Raw genomic sequence first — 23349 nt, forward strand, 5'->3', positions numbered from 1 at the left:
CAATCAATATGTACAGCATGAATGGATGGATGGATGATGGGTGGGTGGGTGATTAGATAAATTCATGTGAAGCTCTTAAGGATTCTTAGAACGAAAAGCCCTAACTTTGGACTTATTACCACTTTTTGTGGTTCTAGTCAGGAATCATTAGAGGGACTAATAGCTACTTCAATATTCAATTTCAAACCAATATTGATGCAAAAAAAAGTCTTTAAATATAAGGAATGGTTAGGCTACAGTGTCTCTCAGAAACTTTGATAATGAACAGGTATAAAACACTTCTATATGCCAAGATCTGCTATAAATGCTTTATATGCATTAATTGAGTTAATTCTTTTATTTATTTATTTTATTTTTTTAATGTTTATTTATTTCTGAGAGGCAGAAAGACAAAGCAGGACCAGGGAGGGCCAGAGAGAGAGAGAGACACAGAATCCAAAGCAGGCCCCAGGCTCTGAGCTGTCAGCACAGAGCCCGACGCTGGGCTTGAATTCACAAACTGTGATATCATGACATTAGCCAGCCACCCAGGCTGCCCAGTTGAGTTAATTCTAAATATAACTTTATGAGATATGTTTAATTATTAATCCGTTATTAGATATACCTAATAAAACTGTTTTAAGTTTGTTTCCTCTGAGCTGTCAAGCAATAGATCATGAGTCAAGGGCCCTGTCACTGGAACCAAACTACCTAGAAGCAAATCCAGTACCACCGGTTTGCTGTTATGCAGTGGAGTACAAACAGATTGCCTAGGTTCAACAGCTTTGGATGGAGCAGAGCATGAAACCTTTGGGGACTCAAACCAGAATGTTTTTTTTGTAACCATGATCATGATAATTTTTATTAGGGTTTTTTTCTCTGTCATTGACCTATGCACCTATTGACTTGTTTTACTACTATACTAAAACCTACTACACTACTATCATCTAATAAAGTCTACTATTATTTTGGCTTTTGTTAAGAATAAAATAAAGAGATAATAGTGTTTCTGGAATAGTAACTAGGAATACCTTAATTAGCCTCTGATTTGAATTCTTCTTGCTCTAAACAGAATAAGCAATTCTTAGGTTCATTTTTGTGGAACTAGTCATGTTAGTATTATGATGTGTTTATGGAATCAAATTTCTGAAAATAAGAAAAATTAATTATTTTCTAAATTCATTAAGTTCAAGCAGCAGAATGAGAGGAGACTTTGCAGAAAATGCATACAGTTCCCAGTTATCCAATTAATGAAACAAGTTACCAAAGACAATCAAATGGCAATGTACAAGTTACCTGGTGAAGAATTACATAAAAGGACATTTTTTTTAAAGATCACCTTAAAAAGCAGGGATCATGCATACCTGAACAACTTTTTGGGACTGCACATCAACGATAAGGACTCTGTCCAAAGTTGGCTGTGCAACATAAATGAACTTGTCTTTGACATTAACAGCTGAGGCCCACACACACCTCTGAATTTCATCTCCTTCAGCTTTGGGACATACTTCATCCTATAATTTAGAAAATAGTGGAAAAATGAATATTTTAAATTATAACATGGGTATGACATATTAGGAGCAAAATTAATGTTTGATGCTTTACTACTTTCAACATCAAATGTTAAATATAAACATACACAGAGAGATAAAGTTGTCTGTTAAATAAAACAATACATAGTGCACATTTAAGCTCATTAAATGTATAAATAAATCAATGTGAATAACCCTCTAATATAAATTTCATCAAGCCCTTAATTACTTATTTGTAATAGGACATTGGCCTTTCATTTGCTACTACCTAATTCATAACTCAGTAACTTCAGACATAGATAATAAATTCAATGTTTTTTCTCAAGTCTCCCACTCCTAAGCTTCTTTACCAGACATTAAATGCCACACCAAAGTATAGTTAGAGGTTATCACAGCATCTGTGGCTGCCTCCATGGCATCTCCATGGTCTTTTCAAAAGCCTCCAAATCCACTGGAAATGATTGAAAGTTTTCTAATTCTAATTCATGGAGAATCAGAGTCTTAGAAAAATTATAACAAGTATTCAGAACGCTTATTTTATATTTTATTTTCCAATTTGGTATCAAGGTCAAATTTTACAAAATCTTTTAATCTGTCCAAGCCTTTTTATTCTGTCTGCCCCTCCACCCTACAACTTCTTTCTGTTTGAATATTATATAGCTTGTGCTAAATGCCCATAAATGACATTAACAATGCCTTCTATTTCCTCCTTTCCTGAATTTTGTCAATAAACGCATGTTGAAGGGACACATAAGCCCTGGTGATCAGTGCTGGCAGACACATCACAAATGGAAGAAAAGTCATTTAGCTCATTATTTTTGTTTCAGGTTTTTCTTTTATTCACTGGTCTTTTTGGTTTGTAATTTTCTCAATTTACCTACAGTTAGAAAACTGCTAAGAAGAGAGATTTGTTGAGCTATACACAAAATGTATGTGTAATGATATTTATTTATATAATGATAATGATGTAATAATGATAAACACTCTTTATAGCATTTCATTTGTTTTATGATTTTGGTATGATCATTGACTATGATGTCTAATTTATTGATTTGTATACTCCAGTTAGAAACTCTTAAGGTAAACTAGAATACTCTCCTTCTTCCCTGATTCAAATGAATTTTTTTCATCATACATTTCATTTACCATTTGTATTTAATAATCATGAAATAAAATTAACAAGGTTTTCCTGATCACCACTAAGCATTTCTTTTCATTTAAAGATAATACTGACAGGAAATAAACCACATGTGACATTTAGTAATTAAAATGAATACCACAATAATATAATCCTTTTGAGGCAGCACATAGTAGTTGATTTTCTATCTGCATAACATATAGAAAATAATGTAAAAAGCATAGCACTGTGGAATGAGAAGGTCAATATGTGGTCTGCTGTTTTTGTTCTTTAGAGAACTTCAGATCTGATTGCGGGAGGATCTGGCAGTTCCACTAGATTTTAAGATCTAGTTTTTAAGATTTTAAGATTCAGTCCAGAAGCTTTAAGATTCAGTCCAGAAGTTTCCAGGTATGGCCAAATCACCAAGAATATATAATGAGAGTGATTTTAAAAAATAAAATAAAAAGTAAAAACAAACAAACAAACAAAACCAATACAGGTTGTTCCAGGCTTGCAGAACATAACCTAAAAAAAAAAAAAAAAATCCTATATATGCTTCTGGTAGTTCTGGAGGTATGAAATTAACTTCATTGTATAGAATATACCACAGTCATTCTAAAATGATTACCAGTGGGTTCATCCTGAATCATGTCCATGACACACTTAAGTGGGCATCACAAGCCTGAAGGCAGAAATCTGTCCTCAGCACATGCCCACTATAGTTTCATTCATCAAATGAATTTGAATAGAAACATTATTTTCTATGCCAAACATGCTTCTTCAGAAGCATATTAAATATCTTTGACAGGAACCTATTTTGTGAGAATCAAGCACTATATAAAGTAAGTACTTGAGAAGCATGAAGATGTGGGAAGAAAGTGGGATCTAAGATTGATGATAGGCTCTGAATGTGGGAAATTGTTTACAAATTCTTTGCTGTTGTGTAAAAGCTACCAAGAAACTCTGCCAGAATAATAGGAAGTGTGAGTGACCTGACACATCACTGTTAGCGGAACAACTGCTGAACCAGGAGCAATTTCCACCCCTTTGTTTTCTACAGAACTGTTCAACAGTAAAATAAACTGCTCTGCTGGGAATTATTTCCTATTTGTATGCTGTCCCCATAAGATGTCCCTGACCAGCCTCGCAATCATTTTTACAAAGCCATTAAAAGTTTCCTGACAGCCACCCTGAGTTTTCCTTGCTTCACTTTATGCCATTATTTCTGATGAGAGTCTATTAGGTCCCATTTTGCAACGACACTCTTATTTTTTCAGATCACATAGATTAATATTTATTTCTGGGGATAGGAATTTTAGAGGAATGTTTTTTTCACATGCCTTAGGCATTTAATGAGGTAAAAGAAAACCTCAAAAAATAAAACAAAGATGCAAAATAAAATTAAGATAATACATACGGATTAGGGAAATTGTCAGGAATTACATTGAGAAGTTTAATTAAATCACTTTTTATAGAAACGTATACCACCATTTAGAGTAAAAGGAATTAATAAGATATTAGAACTAATAAGGATGAGCATCAATAATAAAAAGACAATTCATAATTCATAATTAGAACTTATCTATTTCCCTTTGGGTCATTTTGACATTTAATAATACACAATTCCTGTCTATGCATTATTCTCTTCCAAAACTTTAAAGGCAAACAAGACATGTTTCTAGCAATGATGAAAGTTTGGATTTAACAATTAAAACAGTGCTGATGATACCTGACTTCTAAACATAAGTAGGTCAAATAGATGGATATATGCATTTGTTTTCTATACTTTGCCATTTTTATTTATTGTATTGACTCTCTATTAAAAACACATTTTCCTCAAATTTCTAAATTCCCACCTCTCCTTCCTCTTCTTCCTCATACACCCCCTCTCAACATGCCCTCCATTATTTACGGCAAGGACAAATGTTATTTGTCATAAGCACCTCCATTTTCCTTGCATCCAACTCAGCAAGTGTCTGTCATTATCCCCTCCTCTCATCCTTCTCTCCAATCATAGATTTGTCCACCTGTCTTTTGCCTTCGGAAAGATCTGCCCTATATTTCATTTGAAATTTTAGTTATGTCTCCAAGTATTCAAGCATGAACATTCTCTGTAATTTAAGAAGCAAAGAATGAGAAAACATTAATTGGATTTCATCATCTTTCCCTTCCAGTCATCCATCCAATTCTCTTCAGACACTGAACAAGCTGTCTCGAAATTTACTTCCATTTCTTGACCTTTCAATATAAATTGTTCATACTTCAGACAGGTTTTCATCATCCTAGTTCTTTAAAAAGAGGAAAGATCACCAGTGGCCTCAGAATTTCCAATCATTATTCTTTACTTTTTGTCGGGAAGCATTTATTGAGTTCATATTATGTGAGAGATATTGTACAGAACTACGTTTGGAAACAAAATCATGAATAGAAGAGAACGCCTGCTCTCAAATTGCTCATAAATTCTGATGCATTTGGCTATTCAGACACTGATTCTTCCTAAAATGTTCTTTCATTCAAGTAAGGCGAAGATCGGCAAAAAATTATTTCAGGAGTAGATTCCTTAATGCCCCTTACCCATTTAGCCCATCCTCCCTCTCACAGCTCCTCCAGCTATATTTAAGTCTCTTATGCTTTGTCCCTCTCCCTGTTTTTATATTATTTTTCTTCCCTTCCCTATGTTCATCTGTTTTGTATCTTAAATTTCTCATATGAGTGAAGTCATATGGTATTTGTTTTTGACTAATTTCGCTTAGCATAATACCCTCTAGTTCCATCCATGTATTTGCAAATGGCAAGAGTTCATTCTTTTTGATTGCTGAGTAATACTCTATTGTTTGTATATATACCACATCTTCTTTATCTACTTATCTGTCGATGGATGTTTGGGGTCTTTCCATACTTTGGCTACTGTTGATAGTACTGCTATAAACATTGGGGTGCATGTGCCCCTTCAAAACAGCACACCCATATCCCTTGGATAAATACCTAGTAGTGCAATTGCTGAGTCACAGAGTACTTCTATTTTTAATTTTTTGAGGAATCTCCATACTGTTTTTCAGAGTGGCTGCAACAGTTTGCATTCCCATCAGCAGTGCAAAAGAGATCCTCTTTCTCCGCATCCTCGCCAACATCTGTTAATTATAGCCATTCTGACAGGTGTGAAGTGATATTGTGGTTTTGATTTGTATTTCTCTGACGATGAATGATGTTGAGCATTTTTTCATGTGTCAGTTGGCCATCTGGATGTCTCTTTTGGAGAAGTGTATATTCATGCCTTTGCCCATTTCTTCACTGGATTATTTGTTTTTTGGGTGTTGAGTTTGATAAGTTCTTTATAGATTTTACATACTAACCCTTTATCTGATTTGTCATTTGCAAATATCTTCTCCCATTCTGTCAGTTGCCTTTTAGTTTTCCTGATTGTTTCCTTCACAGTGCAGAAGCTTTTTATTTTGATGAGGTCCCAATAGTTCATTTTTGCTTTTGTTTCCCTTGCCTCCGGAAATGTGTTGAGTCAGAAGTTGCTGCGGCCAAGGTCAAAGAGGTTTTTGCCTGCTTTCTCCTCGAGGATTTTGATGGCTTCCTGTTTTACATTTAGGTATTTCATCCATTTTGAGTTTATTTTTGTGTATGGTATAAGAAGGTGATCCAGGTTCATTTTTTTCTACGTGTTCCTGTCCAGTTTTCCCAGCACCATTTGCTGAAGAGACTGTCTTTATTCCAATGGATATTCTTTCCTGCTTTGTCACAGATTAGTTGGCCATACATTTGTGGGTCCATTTCTGGGTTCTCTATTCTGTTCCATTAATCTGAGTGTCTGTTTCTATGCCAGAACCATACTGTCTTGATGATTACAGCTTTGTGATACCACTTGAAATCCGGGATTGTGATGCTCCAGCTTTGGTTTTCTTTTTCAAGAATGTTTTGGCTATTCAGGGTCTTTTCTGGTTCCATACAAATTTTAAGATTGTTTGTTCTAGCTCTGCGAAGAATGCTGGTGTTATTTTGATAGGGACTGCCCAAATTCATACCATTTCCTACTCTTGTGTGTGGCCCAACAGCTAAGAACATTTTTTTTTTTGCATTTTTTAGTGGTTGACAATAAAAGAAGAATACTATTTTGTGACATGTAAACATTATATGAGATTCAAATTTGCATAAAGGTTTATTAGAACACAGCCACATCCATTTATTTAAATATTGTCTATGACTGTTTTCATGCTATAATAGCAGACAAAAAGATCATGTGGACTGGAAAGCCTAAGATATTTACTATCTGAACCTCTGTAGAATAAAATGTTGTTGATCTCATTCTTGGATATAACCCTATCTTAGTTATTATTTAAATCCTATTAAGTTCTGTCTATAGTGACTTATCTTATGTTCCTTAATTATGATTTCAGAAAAGGTAAGCCTCAGACCTTGGTTTTCTGCTTTATTTCCTTTACGTTAAATTCTTCTCAGAGTGCATTCATTCTTATTGCTTTATTGTAATTATGGTCAGATGACACAAAGAAATTAATCTGTGGCCTTGCCAACCACCAGGCCTTCTATTATCAGTCTCTTTACAGAAAAAAAAAATCTGTTAAATGAACAACTTGAAATACCGCCATAATAATAAAAAAATGTGTACTATATTAAAGGTGATTCAAAACTAAATAGAAAATAAAAAGGGTGAAATACACATACATGAACACACATAGGTAAATTACAGATAGATGATAGATAGGGAGATATATGAGAGAGAAGGAGAAATACACAGATGGTATAGAAAGATAAACCTTATCCATCTAGAGATAGATAATAAGGTTTGTTTTATATTTGGAAACTTTAAAAAACTAAGTAATTTTATAAAATAAAAGAAAGGCTATTGAGTAGCAAAATAACAGAGTAAAATTAACAATAATAATCATGTGTAGGCCCACATACAAATGTAAGTATAGTTGATATGTAAAATATCTTGTTTAAAAGTAGACAATAATCTAAGGAATGTCAGGACTAGGAGCAAAGGAAACAAAACACAAAAGGCAAGCTAATTAAATACAAATAGGTTAGAATTCTCTGAAAAGTAGATACAGAAAAGTAGATATCTGATCTTTTGCATAATTTGGATTATAAAGGCATTATGTAATATACTGAGCTGTGAATAAAAATAAACTGGCATTATATTATATTATAATAAAATATTATTAAAAAGGCAGAAATAAGCATGTAACATATAAGGTGATCTAAGATGGATATACCAAATTTAGGCATTGGATTCACCCAAGGGTGGTATATAGACACTCTTAGGTAAGTACTGAACTACTAGAATTTTATATTAAGTCAAAGAATGAGAGAAAGAGAATTTGACGTTTTGATCAACATGTAGCATTTAAGTTTGAAAATTTATAGATATATTGCAGACCTGGTTCTCTTGCTGATGTGGTCACTAGTTATTAAAATAAATTGATTTTAGTAGTTCTGCAGTGTTTAATTTTTCTGCTTCTCTACCAGTCATGTTCCTAAGACTGGCAAGAGAGTTGCCTCCCCTGGCAGTAATTATGAATTGTGGGGAGTTGAGGGACCTTGCAAATAGAAAAAAAAAAAAAATGAAAGAAAGAAATTTAAAAAATCTTACTGAAAATGTGTAACTATAATCTTCATTTACCTGCAATAAACAGTCTGTTCCCTAGCTAGAATATTCTCAACAAAACTTCATAAACACCAATGATTTTTCCATAGCTACTAAAAAGCACACCATACCTTGTATTAATCAAATTATTTTCAATCTACATTTGGCAGTCATATTTTTAATATTTCCAGTGAACTTATCCCTAACTACTATGGGTCTTACTGATTTCCTTCTTGTCTCAACTTCCATAGCTTTTATATTTTGTATCACATAGTTTGGCATATAACCATGTACTATCATCTTAATTAAAATGTTAGCCTTTGCTATTCCTATATTTTTACATTTTCCAAACATAATAGCAAAGATACAATATTTCTTCAGTAAATATATGTTTAAAATATATTTGGAATCTTTTGCAGCAATTTGGCATTGCCATAATAGCCATGTGCTCATATGACTAGTAGACTTATCTCTTTAAACAGAATTTAGACCAGTCTGGGTGTGTCAAAGTTGCCTGGAGGATTTCTTGGGATGAAAAATACCTACTGGTTAAAAAAAAAAAAAAAATTGAGCAAAAATCAAAGTGATTCTTTCCCCCCACAAATAGTTTAAGAAGCGTTGATATGAGATTTTTTTTTATTATTATTTTTTTAATTATTTTTTTTTCCAACGTTTTTTATTTATTTTTTTTGGGACAGAGAGAAACAGAGCATGAACGGGGGAGGGGCAGAGAGAGAGGGAGACACAGCATCGGAAACAGGCTCCAGGCTCCGAGCCATCAGCCCAGAGCCTGACGCGGGGCTCGAACTCACAGACCGCGAGATCGTGACCTGGCTGAAGTCGGACGCTCAACCGACTGCGCCACCCAGGCGCCCTGAGATTTTTTTTTTTAAATCCCGACTGTCATCATCTGAGTCAACTGAGATATATAGAAAAGTGAATAATAAAATACTTGAAAAAATAGTGTTCACTTTATCAATAGACTGTAAATAATTATTTCCAATGAGGATTTGTTCAGTTTATCGTGAATCAAGACAAATGAAACAAAGGTTCTTTTGTACTGTTTAGGTTGGGATTCCTAGGATAGTTTTCATAACATGAAAATATCTATAATCAAGGTTAAGCTTTTTTTTTAATACACTGAATATAATGTATTCTGTTGATCTTGCTTAGTGATATTAAAAAAAAAGAGATCTTACAAAAATGTATTAATTTAAATTAATATCAATGGTTATCTCCCTGTTGGACCACTTTTTAAAAAGAAAGGCCATGAAGTTTAAGTACTTTTATCAATTTTTAATTGAAATCACTGTTTATAACCTGAGCAATACAACTTTTTCTATAATTATGTATATTCAATTTTTCTAATTCTATTTGCCATTTCATTTATTAAAGTGTCATAAACAGTCTAGCTCATACTAGTCAAAGCACAGGTAGTCAGAGAAATGTAGGAGGTCATTTGCCTTAATTTGGCCTTAGAAAAGTGTCATATAGCATGATTTCGATTCTAGTATATTAAAAGTACAAAGACCGCATTACAAAAATTCCCATCCTTTCTTTTAATATAAAAAGGATGTATTTATGTTTTTTAGTGTTACAATAAAAATGGAGCAGATAACATTACAGTTATAAATTGAGAATCAGTATCTCTTTAGAGACAGTGAATAAGAGAGGTTTTGAAAACAGGCTTTGAGGTCAACCAGACCTAGAGGTAATACACTCATATTAACTGTGTAAATATTCTTCTTGGCCCTTGTTTATCTTAGTGGTATAACAATATTATGTATCACATAGGATTATTAAGTACATTAAATAAAATAATGCTTGAAAAGGTTAAGCGATCCATAATGTTACCTGCTATTTTCATATAGAAAATTTCCCATGGGTTATATTTCATGAAACTAAAATAGTCTACATATTTTGCATACGATTTTTTTTCATTTTTCATAGTGTTTTCGAGAGAAGTCACTGTGAATATTTAAGAATTTCAGAGAGTTACTTTAAGTATGGGATAGTTGATGCATAGATAGAATTATTCAAGAGATTTTTTTCCCTTTATCATTTGGAAGTTCTGTGACATTGAGCAAATCACTTCACCTGTCACATTTCATCTGTAGGTTGAAGACACGAAATTAAAATTTTGTCAACTGTTTTCAAAAAAGAAAAAAAATCCAAAGTTTTCTGAATTATTTCTATTCTGCTTAAATGGAAAATATTTTACCCAGTTTATAAAAATATCGTATTAGGTAAGAATCACTAATAAAAAATTTTTTTTAAAGTATTAAACTTCAAATGCCTTCATAAGAGAAGAAAACTGTAGACCTTTTGTAAATGTAGGACTAGATGGTTTGTGTCTTGTTTCTCTTGGTTCTTATAAAAGAACTGAAATCCTGGCTAGGGCTTGGTCCAGATGCCAGCAGGCACTAAGAATCCCAGGGGCAGGAACTGAATGTCTATTGGGAAAGGCATACATTTGAATAATGGGAGACCAAATTAAATATAAAAACTGAAGGTTTAAAGTTAGCTTGAAGAACCAGTAAATAGAGTTTGGCAAAAAAGTTGAATCAAAAGCTGATATCAAGCACTAAAGAAATTGAACAATTATGATCAATATCAGAAAGTATAAATTATATGGGCCAATATGTTTTATGGTGGATAGTTTGATTAAATAGTAGTGGGGATAGTTGAAATTAAATTATTAGTTGTGTTGAATTTTGTTCCCTAATATAATGATGTTTTGATTTGTATAGGAGCAATAATAGTTTTTCCTGACTTTGTTTTACAATGCACAATTAGTTAATGGTGAGCTAGAGGGAAAAAAATAAGATTAACATTTTTTTTTTCCTTACCAGATAACACATGAATTTAAGTGACCAGAAAGAGAATAGAAGAGAGGAGAGGAGAGGAGAGAAGAGAAGGGAGGAGGGAGGAAAGGAAAAGAAAAACAAGAAAAGAAGAAACAAGAAAAGAAAGAAAGAATGAATGAAAGCAACCAAGCTGGGCTATAGTGTGTAAACTTTTCTTTAAAATAATGAAAAATTCATTATAATAGTGACATCATTATGAACACTAATGAATATCATGGGAAATGGGGCTTACTTCTTTCAAATACATTTTATAATTTCTTTTCTTTTAATTTTTTTCTTAAAAAAAGTTTCAATGTTTGCATTTTATTTCTGAGAGTGAGACAGAATGTGAGTGGGGGAGGAGCAGAGAGAGAGGGAGACACAGAATCTAAAGCAGGCTACAGCTGTCAGTACAGAGCCTGACACAGGGCTTGAACCCACAAACTGAGATCATGACCTGACTGAAGTCAGACACAACCAAGTGAGCCACCCAGGCACCTCTGTACTTGAGTTTCTTTAAGTGGAAATAGAGAATACTTGTTCAAATGGTCCTTTCCAACTACTGATTAGTAGATTCATTATTAAAAAGATGAATAAAATATTTGTTTAAATGCCAAATATACACATTTCCATTCTACAATTTTACAATTTTTCTGACAGCTGGATATCTAGTATTTTTTTTTCTTTCTTTCTTTTTAATTTAGAAAAAAGGGAGTTTTCTTTATAATGTACACTTTTAAATTTTGGCTTGAGAGCATAGATCTGTCTCCTTATAGCTTTCCATCATTTGATTTAGTTCTTCCATTTTGAAGCAATATATTCTCTCCTAAACTTTACATAAAAGTCCTTCCAATTTTAAAGAAAATTTGTTAATGTCCCTTTAAAACACAGCTCCCAAAACTAAACTTACATTTTTTTTTTAATTTTTTTTTCAACGTTTTTTATTTATTTTTGGGACAGAGAGAGACAGAGCATGAACGGGGGAGGGGCAGAGAGAGAGGGAGACACAGAATCGGAAACAGGCTCCAGGCTCTGAGCCATCAGCCCAGAGCCCGACGCGGGGCTCGAACTCACGGACCGCGAGATCGTGACCTGGCTGAAGTCGGACGCTTAACCGACTGCGCCACCCAGGCGCCCCTAAACTTACATTTTTTAACGTCAGTACAAATTAAGGAGTTCATTTCCTTTGCCTTCCTGATTATCCATTTCACAGGTATTATTTATTTCAAAATCTATAATTGCTTTAAGTAATATGATAGGAGCATGGAGAAGTGCAATCTGTCAAAATAAAATTGCTGGTTTTTAGAAGACATTGTAAATGCATCAGTTTGGATTATTTACCTTAACGCTTTGAAATTCTTCTATTAAAATGGAGTACATTAAGTTATTTCTTATCATTAAAGTCCACAGGATATAGATGAATCGAAGTTCAACTTTTAAGGAAAGAGCTAAACAATTTAAATGAGATGGGATATCGAAAACAATCTAAGGTTCTAAGGTGTCCTTTCCTTCTTTAAATGTTCATCTCTCTCTCTTTTCCTTTTTTTAGTAGTGACACATGAAATTTGATAATGCCCAGTTTTCAATTTTTTGTTTCAAAACATTAGTTTAGGATCAAGATGGGTTTTAGTGATTATATTTTTAAAATATACACATGGAATCTGTCCTTGTGAATAGCTTACTTTGCCTTGTAACTATTTTTAAAAATGTTGACAAAGGAGTCCCTGGGTGGCTCAGTTGGTTAAGTATCTGACTTTGGCTAAAGTCATGATCTCAAAGCTTGTGAGTTTGAGCCCTGCATCGGGCTCTGTAGTGACAGCCTGGAACCTGCTTCAGATTCTGTGTCTCCCTCTCTCCCTGCCCCTCCCCTGCTTGTTCTCTGTCTCTTTCTTTCAAAAATAAATAAAAACATAAAAAATATTTAAAAATGTTGACATAAAAGTATAAATTGAAAAAGAAAGCATAAATAGAGCTAATTTATACTTGTTGGACTATCTACACTTGTTTCAATAGAGTGTAATATCATTTAGGAATTGAACTTTTTTTGCAGCACATAATCTCACAATGCAGATGGCGACATGTCATTTTGATCGAGTCCTTCCATCTTTCCATATTGTCTAGCACAGAAGCGCCTTATGTGGAAGACAGGCGTGATCATTTTTGCAAGACTACTATTTACTGAAGCAAATTATTCTGAAGGGTGATAGATTTATCTTCAAAAATTATAAAGCTATTTATAGGATAACTATATGCATTTCTATTTTTCAACTTTACTGTAATGCACACATAAACTTGTCCCACATCAGGATGCCTACATTGAATACCATTACATTTTACCTTTTAGGTCAACAGTCTTTAAAAATTATTTTAGCAGGTGTTATATTATTTACTGTTTAAATATTATTGCAAATGACTTTACATTCTATTTCTTATAGGTATGCAGTGAAAGGATATTGGTCAAATAATTTATGCACTTATGTATTTTGCTTTGTTTATATCAGTTAAAGAAAAACCATGAAAATAGGCCCATTTTTAAGTTATATTTGTAAACCTTTAGAAATAAATGTTATGTTAAAATAATTTATCTCTGCACCAACCTTCTTTATAAGGGGATACAAACCAAAGGTACATTTTCTTTATTATATTTCCTACAGAACTATATGTTGTCTCCTTTTTACTACTGAATTACATAAGAGTTCTGCCACACTCTCCAGTTCAAAAAACTTCTTGGGTTGATAACATGAAAACAGTATTGAGTGAGAATTCACCAAAACTGCTTCTGTAACTTAGTTCTATGTGAATCCTTCAAAATGTATACAGAATGGGGCGACTGGGTAGCTCAGTCAGTTGAGCGTCTGATTTTGTCTCAGGTCATGATCTTGAAGTTCTTGGGTTCCAGCTGTATGTCAGGCTCTGTGCTGACAGCTCAGAGCCTGGAGGCTGCTTCTGATTCTGTGTCTCCCTTTCTCCCTGCCCCTCCCCCATGTGTGATCTGTCTCCCTCTCTCTCTCAAATATAAACATTTAAAAATATTTCAATGTGTACAGATCACCTACTCTGATATGCTATTATTTTATTACATTTCTAATTTTTCTAAATAATTTCAACAGGGAGCAATCAGCAGTAAAGTAAATGTTTATGAAATTATATTAGTAGATAACTATATGCTGCAAATTATACATTAAAGAGTTCCTTTTTTTTTAATTGAAGTCAATGGATACACAGTGTTACTCTAGCATCAGGTGGACAATGCCCTGACTCGAAATGTCCATACTTTCTGCTGTGCTCACCACAAGCGGATCTACTATCTGTGACCACACAATGCTATTCTGATACCATTGACTATATTCCCTCTGCTGCCTCTTGTACCCCCATGACTTACTCATTAAAAGTTACTATTTTTCAATGAAAATGGTACTAGTGTATAGGTTTTTAAATATACTAAGCTCGTTTTCTTCTGCTCTTATCATAGGAGTACGTTTTTCATCTTAAAATAGAAATGAGATAGGAGCGACTGCTGTGGTCTTTTTCAGGATGGAAGGAAGTACACGTAAGATAGACCCGTAAATGGATCCAGTTCTTGAAACGAGAAACACTTTGGCGGTGATTTCAGGCAACTTAGACTGCCAGTAGTTAAGCCCCTCCATAGTGGCTCGTGTTCCATTTTCTTTAGCACTTCAGATGAGATTTAAAAAGGGAATGGAATGATTGCCATGCTGTTTGGCAAGCCCTAGGTGCGCTTTGGGTTTGTCTATAATTTACTGAGCAATCTGTAACATGTTGTCTAAAACTGCTTTAATAAAATCTTGAAGAAAAATTACTAAATTATAAAGAAAAAGGAGTTTTAATAGGCAATAAATTAGTAGCTTAAATAGTTAAGAGATAAACAATAATTTTGAGCTTTAAGTTTTGTCTTCTTTTAATTCTTATTATATAGTTGTATCTCCAATTTCCGTGGAGGAAACATATAGAATCATTATATGATAAGTATATAAAGAAATGCATACTGTCTCTCTAAATGCTTTCAGCAATATTTTTAATTCTTCACAATTCAAACACTTAATAAAATAAAATTGAGGACATTAATTTACTGTATTGTTTTTCCTCCTACACCTCCTCTCAAATTATTCAAACTGAGATTTATTACCTATCTGAAATATGAAAATGATATTAGAGAAAATGACTAGCCTTTGGTATTAAGTTGCAACTTTGACAACTGTGTTTGAAGCATAAAATGTAAACAAAATATCAAGCAAGAGCTTGGGAAATTAAAGTTACATAGAAATTTTAGGAAATTTCAAAAAAAATAAGAACTGAGATTTAAACAAACCATTAAAATTTTAAATCTAATCCACAAAAGCTTTAAAATAATTAAATAATTCTCAACATATTCAGAAAGAGAAATGTTAGGAATTGTGTGAGCAAAATTGTCATCATTCATAAAGAAACACCAACAGGAAATATCTAATTCATAATTCAAGAGATTCTGCACACTCCTTAAAGTGAATAAATGAAATCGATTCCATGTAGTGGGACTGGGAATAGGGAAGCATGAAGAAAAAAAAAAAAAGACTACTTTTTCTCTAAGCTTTTTTTGCATCATTTTATTTTACCATGCAAATCATTCCTTTGGGAAAATAAAAATAAAAATAAAAATAAAAATAAAGAATAGGTACCTTTCTTGTGAATAAAACTAAATCTTAGGCCAGAACTATAGTTTAAAATCTGTAAAAGACATATTTATGTGATTTCATAAATCTCAAGTAAAAAGGTTTCATGTTTAAAGACATTTGTATTAATAATTTTTAAATAGTTTAAGTGTTTATTAATTTTGAGAAAGAGGGAGAGAGCACACATGTGGGGGATACAGAGAGAGAAAGAGAGAGAGAGAGAGAGAGGAAATCCCAAGCAGGCTCCATGCCCAGTGCAGACCCAACAAAGGACTGCATCTCACAACCATGAGATCGTGACCTGAGCCAATATCAAGAGTCGGACGCTTAACCAACTGAGCCACCCAGGAACTCCTGAATAATTTCTTACAAAACTCTTCAATTTTATCCTTAGGAAATTTCCATCGAGAAAATTAAATTGCTATGAACTCATTTCTTTCTGAAGTGCATAGAATGTACTTTATATTATAATGAGTTCTTATTTCTCCTGAATAAAATGTTCCATAATGATGGCAAATGATTGTCTAAGATACATATATCATTTTGGTCATATTTATCCAGGTAACTTGGCTGGTTCTCATTAGTAATTCTTGAAGGAGACTTAATCTGCTTTCTTAGATAAAGTCACCTGCTATTCAACTCCACTAAAATGTTATTGCACAATTTACATGTTTCCCACTGTTGTTCTCCCAATGTTAGGCTTACATACTTACAGTCTAATAGAAGCACAATACAAGATTTTTTAAAATAATGTGTTTTTTATTGGACAATTAGAAGGCCTCTTTAAGTCTAGGGTTTCAAAGACTTCATATATTTACTTCTTTTAACATCTACAGAGGAATCTACTAAGAAATAGAGGTAGTTTGTATTACTTTCTATAAGAAGCTCTTTGCAGGACATCACTGCAACCACAAAGGGAGAAAAGCTTAAATCTTCAGCATTCTAGAACTCTTTTCACTATAAGCCATGTTTGAATGGAGGCCCATTGAGAAAAGAATAAATGGAGAAACAGTTCTTTCTGAAGTCTACAGTGCCCTTGAATTCAAAAGGATGCTCAGTGGCTTCGTGGGGAAATGAATGGTCTGCATCATATAAAGGAGCTGATGATTTAACAAATATTTTTGTGGACAGAGTTTGGAGAAGTAGTAATTGGGTTAGAACCAGAAAGAAATGCTGAAAAGGGAAATTTGGAGGTGTAACTAATGGAACGGATAAATGCCCTGAAGGCAGCAGTGCTTGAGTCCAGAGACAACACCAACGGAGAAAGAAATGTGCACCTGCTGTGTTTCCCTATTTCTAATTTCAGCATCAATTTCTTAATATCTAAATATTCTGAATGCTATAGACAATCTGTTCCTATATACCAATTCCATTTCAATAGAGAACTAATAGCATTTATTCATAAAAGTAAAATAATTTTCATAGATGGGAATTTCAGACCTAGAAAACCGGCATTTTAGAGGTGATACATATCAGACTTCTTGTAGAAAGTATGTTCCTCTGCAGTTCAGCACCATTTTAATTATCATTAAACCCAGTAATTAAATCTTCGTGTCTCAAAATATAAGACCCATGCAGGATAAAATATATGTGATTTTCATTTGAGCTCTTCTAGGGTCGATGAAAGAATAAGTAACACCATGGTATGTGTGAGGAACCGCAGCTAGATCTATAATAAGCAAACACAGAAGTAATGGAATTTAAAAGGTATTAAGGAGTACAGATGACAAAATAGTTGAAAACCATAAGAGTGAAAAGGTTGGTAATCTTGGAAAATCCTGTCATCCTTGAGCCTGTAATTTACACATTTTTCCAACCCATTTCAGTTTGCATTCTGAATTCATAAGTCTGGGTTAGAATTCTATTTGCTTGAAGTTCATACTGTGGGGGACGAGATGAAATCATGTGTACAACTAGGATAAATATAGCAAAAATCATCTAGTAAGGCTATGTAACAAAAAAAAAAAAAGAAAGAGAATGAAAGTATAACCATGTTGCATGAATCCTGACCAGCTCACTATCAAAAGCTGAAACCCGATGTAATCTGACATTGCACCAAAATTGAATTTTTATTTAAAGCAAGAAAATGGCATCTTCTGAGAGATTTGATGGAAAATTCTATATTCGCAATATTTCAGTTTTCATCTTAATGTTACTAGTTAATGAGTTATATTGGAAATTGTGCTTCCATTCTCTTAATACCAACAATGACTTGATAAATGTTATATTTATGTTTAATCCTTTCATGGAAGAAAAAAAAAAAACTCCAAAAGACTCATTACTCTCACTCAAGAGGTTTATCTTCTAAATTCCCAAAGAACCAGCTTTTTTTTTTCTGTAGTAGAACTCCAAACTCTTCTACAACTTATCTGCACAGTATATTTTGACTACGTGATCCTGAATTGATAGACACATGAGGTTATATGTACCCTGAAACAATTCATTGATAAATTATTCTATGAAACATTTTTTTCACAAACACATTAAAAGAACACTGTTTTCTGGGAACTGAAGTAAGGAACAATATTAAGGTGAGGAAGAAATTAGATGTATACATGTTTAGACTTAAAGAATGCATAAAAGAATGAATAGCCCAACTGTCTAAACAATGGAATTTTTATGAAATTCATTTAACAAATGTTGCTTGATTACCTGCCATGGGTAAAACACTGTACTAATATTGGGTATACAAACACGGATGTAATAAGTCCCTTGACTAAGAGATAGTAAGATGTGATGGTTAATTTTGTATGTTAACTGGGTTATTACTAAGACTATGGCACCTAGCTGTTTGGACAACACCAGTCTATTTGTTGCTATAAAGTTGTTTAAAGGTGATTAACATTTATAATTGTTCTTTAAGGAAAACAGGTCACCTCCCATAATGTGAGTGGTCCTCGTGCAATCAATTGAAGGCCTTAAGATTTAAGAATGAGTTTTCCATAGAAGAAGGAATTCCGCGTCAAGCCTTCCCCATGGAAATCTGCTTGAGTTTCTAGTCTGTGTACATATTTCAGACTCAAGACTTCAATACCATTTTGTGTCTGAGTTGCCGGTCTATTGGCTTCATCTGGATTTCAGACTCCAGACTATATATAGCATCCCAATATTCACTTTTACCTGAATTTCCTGTTGGCTGTCCTGCCCTAGGGTTTTCAGACTTGCTAACCCTCCCACCATCACCTGAGACAATTCCACAAAATAAAAAGATCAGGGATAAAGACAGAGACAGAGATAGACAGAGATAAGGATAGAGATAAATATAGAGATAGAGTCAGAATAAAGAGATACAGGTATTAATTATATTGGTTCTGTTTCTCACATAATACGCAACAATTTGCTCAGGAAATTATTTTATAATTAGAAATGTAAATCTAGAAATGTAGCACCAAATAGCTTACACACTCTGAAATTGGTATCTCTCTTGTGTTTAAACACAAAACAAAATAGCTTTGCATGAGCTTTTATTCTCAAAACTTAACATGATCAATTTCTTCTTACTTCTACCTCTGTATACTTGTATATCATGGAAGTGCCTGTGTATATATACCAATTATTTAAGTTTATCTCACACTAAGGAATAAAAAAGTAACAGAACAATATGAAATAAAAATTTATTTACTGTACTCTTTATTTCATATATATGGACTATAATAATCACATAAGAAATGTGTCTTTCTTTTTGGTATTCATTTAATACTTTTATATTCTGCATTTAACAGTTATAAGCAAGACATAGTTTTAGCCAATTCACAATTCTCTCTATTACTCTTAGTGCTTTAAAAAATATATTGGTCAGAGGCGCCTGGGTGGCTAGGTCAGTTAAGCCTCCAACTTTGTCTCAGGTTGTGATCTCACAGTTCGTAGGTTGAGCCCCACATTGGGCTCTGTGCTGACAGCTGAGCCTGGAGCCTGCTTCTGATTCTGTATCTCCCTCTCTACCCTTCCCCATTTGCACTCTGCGTCTGTCTCCAAAATAAATAAACATCAAACAGATTAAAAAATAATATAAAATAAAAAATATATTGGTCAGCTGAAATGTTTTAGTATTTTAATGTCAACATTCAAAGCAATAGAAAGGTCATAAATTTCAAACATACACATTTTGGGGGTTCCTGGGTGGCTCAGTGGGTTAAATGTTCGACTCTTGATTTTGGCTCAGGTCATGACCTCATGGTTCCTGAGTTCAGACCTGGCATTGGGCTTTGTGCTGACAGTGCAGAACCTGCTTGGATTCTGTCTTTCCCTCTCTCTCTGCCCCTTTCCTGTTCGTGTGTGCATGTGTGCTCTCTTGCTTGCTCTCTCTCAAAAAAAAAAATAAACTTTAATTATTTTTTAATTTGATAGCTGCCTTCTTCTTAAAAGTACAAATCTGGTATTTCTTACTTTTTGCTTACTCTTCCATTATAATAATTAGAGTATTAAATTTTTTGTAAGTTTTTGTTTTTTATAATACAGGAATGCTAACTTTTTTCCTTTTATTGTCTTTCACTTTGCACTGTGCATTTCTAGAATAAACTCTTATGTAGGCTTAATATAAGATTTCCAGAGACTGTGATTTGGAAAACCAAATTACCCTTTTTAGTAATTACCCTTGCTTTGACACTCACTGTTGATGGACATTTGCAGATAATGGTTCTCAGGTTGAAAGAAATGAGTGAAGGCTGTCATCACAGGGTTTGGTTTTCACTTCTTCAACTTTTAATTTTTATAGAAAATTACATATAATTTACATCTATATACATATGTAATTTCTCACTATATATATCCAGACATGTAGGGAGAGATGCATGATCCTATATAGTTTCTACTTAAGTTGTTTTAGACGAAGGTCGATATAGACAAAGGCTTTAAAAAGAGAGAAACTCAGGTAAGTAAACTCACCTCCCTATTGTCAAGACCTGTAACAAAAATTCCACATCACTTTTTTGCTTGCTTTCTCAGTTTTAGATTCCAAATAATTAAATTAACTCATCCAGAGCCATCAAAACACATTCTAAAAAAGGATATTCTTAAGACTTGCATTCAACTAAATTACATTAAACCATTTACTGATACTCTGAAATAGCACACTTGTAATGTAAGAAGAAAATTCTTTGTCTCTAAATTTGCAGATCAAATTCAGGAGGTGATGGTTTTGAGATAAAAATTATGGATATCACAGATTATCTTATTGCTGTTAGTCGCCGAAGTTTCAAATTCTGTGATATGACAAACACATCTGTGTCAGTTAGCTACAAAACTGCTGGTCCTGTAGGAATCAGAGATACACTCTCCTACAAAATTATTTTGCTTTGATTTAAATCATTTTGATGCTACATTATCTTTGTATTAGCCCAGAATTTTCATCCATAATGCTTTTATGAAAATATGAATGTGGTATTAAACTGCATGATTTGCTTTATCACAAGCAAATATTTATATTTTCCTATATGTCTTTATTTATTTACACACACATATATGCCTTACTCAGAATGGACTTAGTATTGATATTATATGATTATAAAACAAAACAAAATTGTTTGTGTAATTTTAAATGTTTTCTTCCTTGTTAAACTATAGCTTAGCAAAAATAATAATTCCATTTAGCTTATAACCGAAACATTTTTAAATTAAAAAATGTTTCCTTTGTTTTAAACAATCACAGGCATATTGAATTAAATTATTTTCTTCATTTAAAATAAGAGGTCTTGGGGGTGCCTGAGGGCTCAGTCGGTGGAGCATCAACTCTTGATTTAGGCTTAGGTCACGGTTCATGGGTTTGAGCCCTATGTTGGGCTCTGCACCGAAAACCTGCTTGGAATTTTCCATCTCCCCTCACTCTCTGCCCACCCCCCCCCCGCCTCTCTCTGTCTCTTTCTCTCAAAATAAATTTTAAAAATTAAAAAAATAAAATAAAATAAGACATGTTTTTCCTATAAAATAGCTGGAGGGAACATCAATTATCTTATCCCACTTATATTTTTCTTCTCATTTTAGTGCATAAGATGTGAATTGTCTCCATACATCAACATAAGACAACACTGGCTACTGGTAGGCTGAAAATAGGAGTTGAAAGTAAAAAATCTAAACAATGGAATTATTAAATATTTATTTTACTCATATCTCATGGCCACGCTAACCTTTAAAATGAGTATTGGGAGAGGATCCATGATTAGGTCTACCAATATTTTAACTTATTTGGGGAGTTTGGTGCATGTCCAAACTTGTGTGGGAACACATAAATAACATAGATACCTTTAATCTTACATATTTTGGTGTATACATGTTTATGTGGAGATATATATAGAGCTATGACAATGTAAACATAATTATAATTTATCATCTCATAAAAATATAATCCCTAATATATATGATTAATACCCATTTTGTTAGATATTATTTTATTTTCAGAATGCTGTACCAATATTTTACAGAAAAAAATCTTTCTAAGAAGGGTAAGATACATATTTATAAATAAAAGAATTGATATTTTCCCACATAATCTAAACCATTCATTCCATTGAGACCTCATAAAAATGAGATGAAAAATAAAGGGGAATCAATATTTATAAAGCAGCTAATATACCCCAGTTTCCCATCAGATTATTTTCATGTTATTTTCTTTTATTTTGTTAAATAACCCTTGCCTACCCAGATGGGAGACATTCTAAATTAAGGAGCAGGTAAAGTTATTATACTGTGTTCATTCTACACGTTTCACTTCTGTTGCCTTTATTTTAATTAGAGCAAGTAATTAGGAATATACAACATATTATTTTTCCTTCTCAAGTATAAAACCTGCATAGAATATCAGCCTGTCTCAAAGTTTTAATATTTTCCTCCCCAAACTTCTCATACACGCATGGATTTCATTGTGTTTCCAAAATATAATTCTACTTAACAAATCTGCTGCATAAAACTGCATAGGAAGTTTTTAAATACTTGCCTGAAATCCAAGGAGCTTTTCACTAGGCTTAATGTGCCTCTGAAATTCACATTCTATGGGTTGTATCACTTTGATTCCATCTTCATAAAAAACATAGAACATGTTCCCAATTCCCAGACCTTAGGAAGAAAAACACATTCAGAAGTTCAAAATAAAATTATCAGAAATCTTTACAACCAAAACTCAGTGTTCCTCCCAGTACTGGCAGGAGATCGATTTGTAAAGTTGAATAATGTTAATAAAGCAAACCATATGAATCCTTTACCTTATACCAAAGCAACTTTGTGATATTATGCGACATTTTTTATGGTCTCTAATCTGCAATTCAGTGATTTCTTTAGTATAATTCAATAAATGTTTCGCATAGAAATGGAACTTATAAACTCTTTGATATATAGATTATGTCTGACACCTTCCCCACTTAATTTAGGTGTTGATTAAAAAATAAAAATAGTTTTTGAAGAATTATATTTATTGTATATTATTATTAGAGTTCCCTAGGGAAAATAAAATTTCATTCTTTGTAGAAGTTTTGTTTACATAAAGACTTTTAGAAAGAAAAAGACCAAGTCTTCCAGATTGGGGAAAATATATTTTTTCCTAAAGTAATTTTTGTAAATATAATCATATATGAGGCCTTAGATTTCAGTTTTTACGCTG

The 23349-nt window shown here is 33.0% G+C and overlaps 1 protein-coding gene across 3 annotated transcripts in view; it reads right to left on the reverse strand.

The window, feature by feature from the left end:
* Window positions 1-23349, reverse strand: part of FSTL5 (follistatin like 5) — a 730171-nt gene that overhangs the window by 81151 nt on the left and 625671 nt on the right. For all 3 annotated transcript variants that reach the window (XM_047091955.1, XM_047091954.1, XM_047091953.1), the window contains 2 exons: window positions 22690-22808; window positions 1344-1493 (listed from right to left, as the gene is read on the reverse strand). In XM_047091955.1, coding sequence (XP_046947911.1) covers window positions 1344-1493; window positions 22690-22808 — 269 coding nt within the window. The remainder of the gene's footprint in view (window positions 1-1343; window positions 1494-22689; window positions 22809-23349) is intronic.

This window comes from Lynx rufus, unplaced genomic scaffold (genome assembly GCF_022079265.1).
Source record: "Lynx rufus isolate CCGP_SWC_20201006 ecotype Redwood Valley unplaced genomic scaffold, mLynRuf1.p SCAF_3, whole genome shotgun sequence".
NCBI classification, from domain to species: domain Eukaryota; kingdom Metazoa; phylum Chordata; class Mammalia; order Carnivora; family Felidae; genus Lynx; species Lynx rufus.